General features: G+C 40.1%; 1 protein-coding gene across 3 annotated transcripts in view; it reads left to right on the top strand.

Annotated features, from left to right (window-relative positions):
• The window catches only part of Mur89F (Mucin related 89F), a 659,376-nt gene that overhangs the window by 323,773 nt on the left and 323,103 nt on the right, over positions 1-12,500 (top strand). For all 3 annotated transcript variants that reach the window (XM_076197862.1, XM_076197879.1, XM_076197870.1), the window contains one exon: positions 12,299-12,371. In XM_076197862.1, the coding sequence (XP_076053977.1) occupies positions 12,299-12,371 (73 nt within the window). The remainder of the gene's footprint in view (positions 1-12,298; positions 12,372-12,500) is intronic.

Genomic DNA, 12,500 nt, shown 5'->3' with positions numbered 1-12,500 from the left:
GCGTTGTACCTGTCAGTGGTCCCAGCATGTTCCTCCATCCGGCTCTATCATAGAAGGCCCTTTCCTCCCTCAGAGTTTCGATGTTGGGCAAGTCATGTCTGCTGAGGGCTTCTTCATCATCATTATTGTTGTTATTACTTTGGTATCTTGTCGTCAAGATCCAGAGCTTATAGCCTTGGGGGATACTATGGCACCAAAGAAGCGTAAAGATAGAGATAATAAGGAAAGCACTAGAACTCTGCGTGACTCTGTACTGTAAGGGTTTTACGAAAGTTCCCAAAAGAGTGACCGCATAAAACTAGGTGAGGAAATATTCCCGGGGTTAAATGTAAGGCACCAATGGAGCTAAAGGGTATAACTTGTACGGATAGACAACCTTGTTTCATAGTCTCACTCTCTACGTAGATTTGTATTCCTTTACGCATTTAGTAAATGGCTGCAGATGGCTGTGTCCAATAGATGCAGTACCGCAATTGGAGCACTGAAAGCAGACCGACGTCCAGTTGGCCCATTTGCTATGCTGACGCTCTTTGCAGAGCCTTTATTTATTTATTTACTTATTTTTTTACCTATTTATTTATTTATTTATTTGCTTATTTATTTGTCCATTCATTTATTTATCTATTCATTCATTCAATTTACTAACAATATTTTCTCTATTCATTATTTATTTATTTGTTTCTTTTCTATTATATGTTAATTTATTCATCATTTGTTATTTTTTCTTATTTCTTTTCAAACACCAAACTAATATATTCAGTGAAGAGGTTTAAGATTAACCTATTGTCCAGGTCACGTACTCCTTATGAGTTTTTTTTTTCTGACTAACACCAAGGGACCTGAATAAGCTTCCGATCGCGGTTACTGTGGAGTCAAGCCAACACTTGGGAGGCGAGAACGACGACGACGTCGACGACGACGACGACGACGCTTCGGTGAAACGAATCTCCCCTCAAGAACTAATGCCAATCACGTTCAACTTCCATTAACTCTCCCCTCTGCAACTTTTATTTGTTTATTTTTTCTAAGTTTTCCAGAACCATCTCTATGACTCCACCTCTTAGGTAAAATGTTGTTCCCAAGGATAGAAGACCTAGTTATCGTCTTCATTCTTATAAGGAGAAGGTAAAGAATCCTCATCTTCGGGCATTGAAAAAAAAAAAAAAAAACATTATGTTTACAGACCGAAAAGGAAATGTCAATATTTTCTTTTCTGAATAAGACTGAAATAAGATACATTTTTCAAAGAAAATGGAAAATTTCCGATACGAAATGAGACGTGGCCATTAATGGTCCCTCTGACGTTAGGATTGACTGTTGAGAGTTTAGGGTAGGTTAGGGAGTGCCTCGTGAACATGTTCGGTTCACAGCGAAACATCTTGATCCTATTTCACCAGAAAAACAGTAAATCACCTTCTTCTTCACTTTTCGGAGGTACCCTATTGAGGTCATTTGAATGATTAATTGATTGAGTGAGTGATTTAGGCCTTTTGTTGATCTTTGAAATAATGTAAATAATTGTAGAATTAATTTAAGTATATACAAATCATAACTTATAAACAACATATTTCTTATGAAAAAAAACCGCTTAGCTCATCGAACCAGTATGACAAAATAGTATGATATTTGAGGCTCAGAAATTTTCTCTCACTCAAATATCACTGTATGTAAGTATAAACATATATATGTATCAATCAACCGAATCAGGCACTTTGAGTCCACTGCTGAACAAAGGCCTCTCCCAAACTATTCCATGAGTCGTATTGCTGTGAAAACCTCCTCTCAACATTTTCCCTGGTTTTCTTCTTCCACGCTTCCCATCTCGCGATGTCCAGTTAGTTTCACAATCATTCAGTAACCCATCATTCTATCTGGCTAACTTTTCTACCCAGTCCCATTTGCTCTTTTATCGGGTGCGGCAGAATTATGGCAACCAAATTAAATTTGTCCTACCGCAAACCTATTTTATTGCAGCCAAATAATTTTTGTTATACTGAATTCTCCGTACTTTTTTGTGCTAGTTATGTTTATCTCAAGTTTGTAACGCTTAATTCCTGTTTTTTTCAGAATGGCAAACAAACGTAACGCAAATTTGGACCTGCATCGTCAAGGAAAACGTCAATGTGACATTGTTCGTTTGCTCGGTGTTCGTAAAGATGTCATTTCAAAAGCAGTCAAGCGGTTCAAGGAGCTTGGTCATGAAGGCGACCGTCCAGGAAGAGGAAGAAAACGCACCGTCAACACTCCCAGGAACAGGCAGATCATCAAGAAGCGAGTCCAGCGAAATTCGAGGGTCTCCATGAGGAAAATCGCCCGTGAAACTGGCATCAGCGACCGATCAGTGCGACGAATGGCGAAACAGGAGCTCGAACTCAAGCCCTACAAGATCCAAAACGCTCAGCTCCTGACGGACGAAAACAAGCGCGTACGGCTGCAACGATTTCGCCAGCTCATTCGCCGGGCTGCAGGTCAGCAGTGGGAGCGGATCGTCTTCGCGGATGAGAAGCTGTTCACCGTGGAACAAGCACACAACCGCCAAAACGACAGGAGCTGGTCCGCAGAGGCTCCCGGCACCTCGGCCATCATCGAACACCGCCAAAATCCGCAGTCCGTCATGGTATGGGGCGGAATTTGCGCGAGCGGCAAGACACCCCTGGTTTTCGTGGAACAGGGGGTCAAAATCGACAAGGACGTGTACCGACGCGACATCCTCGAGGCCGTGGTACTTTCGTGGACCCAGCAGCACATTGGCGATGCGGAATGGACGTTCCAGCAGGATTCCGCTCCGGCCCACAGGGCGAAAACGACTCAGGAGTGGTGCAAAGCCCATTTTCCGGGTTTCATCACATCTGCGGAATGGCCGCCGTACTCTCCGGATCTAAACCCGATGGACTACAGCGTATGGTCGATTTTGGAGGCCAGGGCCTGTGCTAAGCCCCATAAAAGTTTGGAGTCGCTGAAGCAATCGTTGCGCCGGGAGTGGGACAGAATCACGCCGGAGGAGCTGCGGCCCATCGCCGAAAATTTCAAGAAGCGTTTGAGGCTTTGTATCGCCGCCAAAGGAGGCCACTTTGAAACCGCTTGAATATGATAGTGCCAAAGGTCCATATTAATGTTATTTGTTGTCGTTCTTTGAAATTTCTTTGTTTCAATAAAATTATATGCAAATGAATGAGTTGCCATAATTTTGCCGCACCCTGTATATTGTTTCCACGATATCAAACTCAGGTGTTCTCTCTCTCACATCAAACTTGCCCTTTTCCTGTCCTTTCGCGTTATTCTATCAACATCAGTTTCTTCACTAGGCTGTCTGCACTCCATAGTTTCTGTACATTGCCTTTGTCATTTTCAAAGTCTGATATCTGTTTATCATAATTACCATTGTATAATGGTTGCTAGCTTTGTGTTCATGAAAAACTTGTGGGATTTGGGTGAACCTGCAGAAATTTTCATCCTCATAGATATGTATACACATTCACACAAACACACACACACACACACACACACACACACACACACACACACACACACACACACACACACACACACACACATACATACAGGCACACACACATACACACACACACACATACACACACACACACACACACACACACACATACACACACACACACACACACACACACACACACACACACACACACACACACACACACACACACACACACACACACACACATATATATATATATATATATATATATATATATATATACAGTATATACATATATATATATGTATAAATTGTATATATATATATATATATATATATATATATATATACAGTATATACATATATATATATTGATAAATTGTATATATATATATATATATATATATATATATATATATATATATATATATATATAAAATAGGAAAATATAAAGAGGGGAGCAGAAAAAAGGGATTGTGGCAATGAAAAAGTAGTAAGGGAGAAATCTAAGGTAGGGAAGAGAGACTAGGAAGAGCGGAGTTGTCTCCACTCATAATTTTGTAGAAAGTTGCGTGACTCTGGTTCGAAGGCTTATCATTGATGTTCTTTCGAAAACACTGGCTGAATAAAGTCAATGCCATGAGTACCCTTTCATGCGGATCATTGTAGGTATGTGGTTGGATGGAGCGACTTGAGAAGAAGTAAAACAGGGCAGGGTAGGTGAATCTGTAAAATACAAACATGATGATTATATGGTATAGAGTAGGTGATTCTCAATATTTCCTTCATCATTAACTCCTTCTGGTTGATGTATTTCCTCATTTATCCCTTTACTTCTATACAAAAAATTCATAGCCATCACAAAGGGACAAAAAAAAAAAGTCAGAAAGTTAAATATATTACGCAGGTTATGCACAAAAATAGTATTCTCTCTCTTATACATACATAATTTACAAAATTAAATTTTTATTGAATTATCATTCAACTATCAGATACATCAGTTCCTTAACCTTTGCCATGTCATTTTTTACCTCCAAGGGGTAAATTTACCCCTGGTTAAGAATTACTGGTATAGAGAGAGACAGAGAGGGATGATAAAATAGAATGTAAGGAATGGCAGGGTGCAAAACAGGAAGTAGGCGAAGACTAAGCGTAAATGGACGAGTTAAGTCAGTCAACACCATACATATTTGGAGGAAAGAACGGGTGGAGGATCTTGTGTAGGAAGTGGAGGAGCATCCATCTGAGGAGGTGCAGCTCGCGAAACATCACGTGGATGGATACTGCTGCAGGAGTCGAAGCCGACCTTTGCTCTCGACGGAGGAAATAAGAATAGATATTGGATCAGCTGTAGCACCGTATGGAGGCGCTCGGGAAGAAAAAGAGGAGGATGGGGAAGGAGGGAAAGGTTGTGTGTATGTGAAGGGGGGGGGGAGTCCATTGATTACAGGGGTCACACGGAGAGAGAAAGGAGGAGAAATCCGTTAAAGGTGGGAGACTGTCCGATGCGGGGAAAGAATGACGAGTGAGGACATGTAGAAAAGGGAGGGGTACACGCCGTGAGGCTCAGGTCTCCGTGACTGTTGCATATTGTATCTGTATGAGTCATAGCGATAGGCTCCGGACTTGCTTAATCACACGTAGAGCCCTGGCAAGGAGTGCCTAGGATTGGAAGAGGGGTACAGGTTGTGTTTTGAATGTAAACGAATAAGGTTTATTTGTAGATAGGGAGAAGCGTATCAAAAGATATAACCATGGGTTTTGTAAGGAGTTAATGATCAAGTTTATGGTGAATCATTGATAATTACTAGTTAAACTAGAAGATGATGCATCTTCTTTCATATAAGATTATGAGGTTTAGATTATTTGGTCAACGCTTGAGCTCATATGATCACAACTTCACTGTTAGAGGCACTGTTCGGGACCACTTTAAAAATCATGTAGCTTAACATTCACTATTTCTCATGATTAACATAGTTCCAACTCCAAGCCTCAAGCAGGAGGTCCTGAATTGGAACAAAAAAGGGTTGCTTGGTGCTACCTTGGTCAAAAACGACAAAGAACCTTACTAAATGGGTAAATTGAAAGGATAGCATCAGTACAATGTCCAAAATTCGTCTCCATAGAATAGGTTTACCGCTCTGCAGAACAAAATATCTATGGGAATGTCTCGAAGATTTTTAGTTTCAACCTAATAGATATTTATCGTATTTTAAAATTTTGTATAAAGAGATATTTATTGATGCTTTGCTCATTTATTGCAAATGTTCTTGGGTCGTATCATCCAAAGGAGCTTTAGTCTCAAAAACTCGGCGCCAGACTATTTCATTCAGCTTTGAATGTGAGCGTAGATACCAAAAATATAGTTATCTAAACAGTGTATAACTCTAGGTGAATGTTGCCATCCTCTGGTTTACTTATAGAAAAAATCTACATATAAGTTTACTCACTTCTAGTGAAGGTCCAACGTTCGCCTGTCAGGCAGCTCGTGATTGAAATTTTCGGGTAGGTAGGTAGGTAGGTACTCCATCCCGTGTGATGAGCATGTCGGGTTAGGTCATCCACTTTTTCATCAAGAACTCAATTCCATTTTCCCCAACGTGAGGACCTTCGACAACGCAAACTCTCAAACGCGAAGACAAGACAAAACAAGACAAGACACAAGACGAGACAAAACACGACAAGACTTGACTAACCAAAACAAAACAAGATATCTGTGAAGATGGTTAACAGTGGAAAGAGAAACGCAGAATCAGTATATTTAGGACGACAAATTTTTCTTAAGCTAAAAGTAGTCGGTGGGCGTTAGACAGAATAAAACCATGACACAACCAACTTGTCTACAAACGGGGGGAAATCGGTGTCCTCGTGGTGTCTGGGGAATGATAAACCATTCTTCACCTACTTTATCTTTTACGGGATCCATGTATTCCTGCAAACCTATTCATCTGAACATCAATGTATATTACATATCTGTTTATAAGTATATATGAACATATATCTACACATGCAAAGTAGACCACTTGGAAAAAGAAACTAACGAAGCAGAGCGCTTTCGTATATTACATCTTCAGTGCAACAAGTACATAGTGATAGGAATACATAGACAATATATACATGATACAAAGGAACAAGGACAGTTTGAATAAGCGTAGCGACTAATTACCCCCTGGAGAAATTTAATAGAGTGCAGTTTGATTCATACCACCAGTAATCAAAATACCAACCTACATAAAGGCTTGTACAAACTTGATAATTTCATTTGTCAAGAAATTAGTAAGATAATATCAGGTAAAATGTAATCCAACGAATTGACTTGATGTCGCCCTATATAATTAGTAGAAACAGTGACCCTTGGCGACTGTGACCTGATGTCGCCCGACCATCGTAAGATAATTGACAATGACCTTCCGCTCTCCAGGGGGTAATTGGTCGCTACGCTTATTCAAACTGTCCTTGTTCCTTTGTATCATGTATATATTGTCTATGTATTCCTATCACTATGTACTTGTTGCACTGAAGATGTAATATACGAAAGCGCTCTGCTTCGTTAGTTTCTTTTTCCAAGTGGTCTACTTTGCATAAGTGAACACACGTACCCGTGTTCTTATTAGCATATCTACACATATATACATACGCATTCATATGTATGTATACATATATATCATAGAATAAATAAATATTTATGATGTCTTTCAAATGGTTAAATCTGGCAATCGCAAAATTTCGATACTGGGACCTCATGACTAAGAGTCTCGTTTGCTATCATCTGCTACCTGCTTTTACACGATCCCTAGCGCCCGTCACCAGTTAGGCATACTGGGACCTCATGACTAAGAGTCTCGTTTGCTATCATCTGCTACCTGCTTTTACACGATCCCTAGCGCCCGTCACCAGTTAGGCATAGTAGCATTTGAACAAAGGTTATATTCATTCCACTGTTGTGAATAAATATTTACAGTACTGTCTTTCAGATGATTAAATCTTTCATTCGTGAAACCTCGATCCCAGGATTTCATGGTTAGGAGTCCCTTCTGCTACCATGCGGGCTGTAGATTTCGGCCGGCTAGACAAATGTTAGTCTTCGTTAGGAAATTCTACAGAACTGCACGATCTACCCAAGTGCTGAGTTCTCTGCTACCAATCATAGACTTGTGGTCGCAACACACACACACACACACACACACACACACACACACACACACACACACACACACACACACACACACACACACACACACACACACACACACACACACACACACACACACACACACACACACACACACACACACACACACACACACTCAAATATATATATATATTATATATATATATATATATATACACGAGGGGTGATTGAAAAATTCATAGCCGGTATAAGAATTTTCAAACCTTTAACGTAATTTCTTTGTTGTATTACAGGTAATTGATTTGAGACAGAAAAATATTGTAGAGAAAATTGACCAAATTTGTCACCGGACAGTCATTCAATACCTCCACAGCAAGGGCTTAACCCCAAAGGAAATTCACGAAGAATTGGTGGCTACTTTATGAGACAATGCTCCTTCATACAGCATGGCTAAATAATGGGCAGGTGATTTCAAGCGGGGCAGGTACTGCCTGGAAGATGACCTTCCTCAAGGAAGACATGCCACTTTCACCACTCCAGAAATCATCGACAAAACCCATGACATGTTGCTCACAGATCGGTGTTTGACTGAATGTTTTATTGCGACAGAGTTGGACATCTTCCAAGAACGTGTTTATGCAATTATCCACAACTATCTTGAAATGAGGAAGGGTCTCAGCTCGATGGGTCCCAAAACTTCTTGGACCTGATCCGAAGCGGCTGCGATGCAACATGTCAGAGAACAATCTTGTCATTTTTTATGCTGATCCACAAATATTTATCCGGCGATTTGTGACCATGGCTAAGACTTGGGTTCGCTACTTTCAGCCTAAGTTGAAAGAACAATCAATACAATGGAAACATCATGGATCTTCAATTCCAAAGAAGGCCAAGTCGGTGATCTCTGCAAGGAAGGCGATGGCTTGGTGGTCATACATACGCTAAATTCACAAACCCTTTTCTATAATTGGTTGAACTTGATGTGTTGATATTGGCTGCTTCATTGGTTTTTATTGTCTTTTTCATACCGGTGTGTAAGGTTTTGGTGTTGTTCCAAATAGGCATATGGCCGTGTTTTTTAGCGTGTATTACTAATGAATTAGACGTTCTGTGGTATCGTATGTCATTCATGTGTTCATATAATCTTTTTGTGATTCCGCGTGATGTTTCTCCGAAGGAGGCTGCGTCGCACCCGCCACATGGAATCTTGTATACTACACTGTTTTAATTTTTCTCTACCGTGTGCTGGTTATTGGACAAAATACCCCTCGTCTTCCGCCCTGAAGAGGGGACAACATCTATCCCTATTCTAGCGAGGAATTTGGAAATTATTTCACCTTTGTAGAATGAGGAACTACTAAAAAATCTTTTTCTTTTCTCTATTCTTCTGTGACTGTGTTTTTCCTTCTCCATATTTGTTTGGGTTTATTTTTCAATTGTTGTAATAGACCCGTGGATATTTTAGGCGGCTAAACGTCTATGTTATGTTTCTACACTCGTCATGCAAAAAAAATTCTCTACATATTGTAAATGCTCTGAGGAAAAAAACAATTATCATGCCATATTTCGTTCTTCTGTCGTGTGGCGATAAGTAATGAATGAAATATGAAAAAAAAAATCACAGAAGAACTCTGTCGAAACGTTAGAGGATAAAGTACATCTGCTCCTTCTTGGACTTTACCTACATCACTCTCTTTATATATATATATATATATATATATATATATATACATATATATATACATATATGTATATATATACATATATAATATATATATATATATATATATGTGTGTGTGTGTGTGTGTGTGTGTGTGTGTGTGTGTGTGTGTGTGTGTGTGTGTGTGTGTGTGTGTGTGTGTGTGTGTGTGTGTGTGTGTGCGTGTGTGTAAAATGTAAGGTGACCGAACGTTTTCGTCTATTCAAGACGTCTTGAATAGACGAAAACCTTCGGTCACCTTTCATTTTATTTTCCAAGTGGTTTTATTACACATTTTGTGAATCACGTGTTTATTGTGATTTATTCGCATGTATATATATATATATATATATATATATATATATATATGTGTGTGTGTGTGTGTGTGTGTGTGTGTGTGTGTGTGTGTGTGTGTGTGTGTGTGTGTGTATGTGTGTGCGCGCAAGCGTGTGTGTGTGTGTGTGTGTGTTTGATGTAGGTACGCAGATATTTTTTTATGCAAATTGAAATAGAATTGATAGCGAGTTCGGTGGTTCATATTTTTTCGATGTAATCTCTTGTTCTACATCTTTGGAAAATCCAACGGTTTCAACGTACGACACAGCACTTTGTGGTGTGCATGAGTTTAGCACTTAAGAGAACTTTCAAATCGTGTCTTTGCAGATTCACGGATAGACATTTTTATTGTCAGGGATTCCAGTTTTATGAAACATTTATCATCTGATTCTTTGTAACGGGATCAGTGTCCCTTTCTCTACAGGATTCCTGGTGACTTTTATTTGATGGATTGACTCGTGGTGTTGTTTGTGAACGCCGTTTTAAAGTTGATAAATCCACCCTCTGGATAGCATTGTTGTCTTCAATTTATATAAGAAATATGAAGACCACAGTACTTATGTTCGCACGAAGAATTATACACAAGGTGACTACTCAAGAGGTTAGGAAATTTGAACGCTTTTTTGTTTTTGAGGAGAAAGACAATTCTCGGCACTTATATCAGATGACACTGTCATCTTTACTGGAGAGGACATTAGGTCTTATTTCTTTCTTCAATATATCCTTCATAATACGTTCATTTGTTTTATAGGACAAGGACATGTGTGATTCATAGGAAATAGTGACAAATTGCCCTTTGGTGGGAGTGGTGTGTGTTTTCTTGTTTTACCATTTCTCTATGAAGCTTTTGGGACTCTAGACATGAGAAATTTTGGTATCCGTTTTCAGTCAGGTCCTGGGCAGGCCCCTCAGTCACTTGACGAGTGTCTTTTTCCAACTGTTGAAGTAGATCAGGACTCTGCTCACATAGGCGCAAATAATTGTCTCCACGTGTCGTCATAGGCATTTACCTTGTCCGTCAAGGCCGCAATGAGAGAGGAATATTTTAGGAATATTCCAAACCCGACGTTTATTACCGGCACATCGATGACGCACTTCATTTTACTGAGTGGTAATGGAGAGTAGGACGAACATCCGGCAGCAGGCGAGGCGTTAGGTGATTGTGTGAACAAGAGTAGTAGGGTGACATCCCACCACTGACAGATTTCCGGATGTGGAAGACATGGAAAGCCCGGCCCCTCCGAGCGACTCCAGTCGACTCCCAGACATTTGGTCACAGGAGGAGATTCTTGGGTTGGCAGGAACGAGGGTAGCCTGACCTAGTGACGGGTTCCCACAATGTTTCACCATGTTTCACCATGGTCTTGGATCACGTGCTGGGCTCGTGATCGACATTTATCAACCTCTCGGATGAGAGCTCAGAGCTCGTATGACCAATCTATGGGTAATACTGTACCCTTACACGCACACACACACCCAACTCCCCGCCCACGAGATTTGGAGTAACAATCCGCAGCGCAGTGATACTGAAATCATTTCAGCCCTGGGGGGATTCGAACCCAGACTGCCATAGTGGCTGTAACCAATTCTCCACGAGGTGTGTGTGTGTGTGTGTGTGTGTGTGTGTGTGTGTGTGTGTGTGTGTGTGTGTGTGTGTGTGTGTGTGTGTGTGTGTGTGTGTGTGTTTGTGTGTGTGGATGCGTGTGTGGATGTGGCTGTGTATGTGTATGTATATATATATATATACATATATTGAGACATTGTGATAGGTTTGAGGAAGGAGGAAGAGAAAGACACGGGTCTAGGGCCGAGTTTATTCCTGACCGGTTTCGCTTACAGCTTTTTCATTCCTCTGAAGAAGCTGTAAGCGAAACCGGTCAGGAATAAACTCGGCCCTAGACCCGTGTCTTTCTCTTCCTCCATGTACATATATATATATACGCACACATGAATATATATGTGTGTGTATATATGTATATAATGTTTTCGAAATGTTCATAATTGGTCATATGTGAGATTTTACCTCAATAATAGAACAACCGTTTTTTCTTGGAGTGTTAGTGTTTTACTGCTTTCCCTTTTATGCATTGCGATTTTTCCTATTGACTGCGATTTTTCCTATTGACATCTTAATTAGGATTTCTTCGTTAAGTCATTATACAGTGTCTATGACAATAATCATTAATGTTGGTTTGGACCATTTGAAATAAAGCTCAAGCTTCCTATGATTCAGGTTGAATATAAATGAGTTAGTATCGATAGGATTGCAATTGGAACAAGAGAGTAATCGACGAAAGGTTTTTTGTTTGAATTTTGAGTGGACTCATACTGAAGAGAGAGATTATCGTCTGACGTCAGCCAGAAGAGAAGTCTGTCTTTAGATAAACAAATTTGTCCTTTCAGAAAGTAAAGGGCTAATCATTGCAGGTTAAGCATTTCTGTAAACCAAGAAAAAGTAAATAAAATTGAATAAGTAGATAAGTAAATAGATGAACGAATAATTACATGACTAAATTAGTCTGCCATTAAAACAGAAAAAATCCTCATATGGGGTCGAATTCTCGTTTTTTTTTTTTTTTTTAACATAGGTTATTTTATTATAACGGGATCCCCATGTATTGTCTCAAAGCCTATATACAGAAGCCTTGACTCCAATTTGTGTCCCTTTTCTTTTCAGGGGATTGGCGAGGGAGGGACGCGAAGGGCGTGGCATGGACAACCCTTCATACCGTCTCCCTCCCAGGAACACCGTAAGTATACTGTATATGATATACGAGCCCTGGAAACCACGAACCTCCCTGGACCAAGATCAGTGTTTTTCAGTCTTCTTGATGTCGCAGGAACCTCCTCAAAGGGCTGTTTTTTGTCATCTTCCTCCT

Source organism: Oratosquilla oratoria, chromosome 1 (assembly GCF_046742065.1).
Source record: "Oratosquilla oratoria isolate Oo_2021 chromosome 1, ASM4674206v1, whole genome shotgun sequence".
Lineage (NCBI taxonomy): Eukaryota > Metazoa > Arthropoda > Malacostraca > Stomatopoda > Squillidae > Oratosquilla > Oratosquilla oratoria.
The sequence above is the reverse complement of the archived record's forward strand: the minus strand, read 5'-3'. Positions and strand labels throughout refer to the sequence as shown.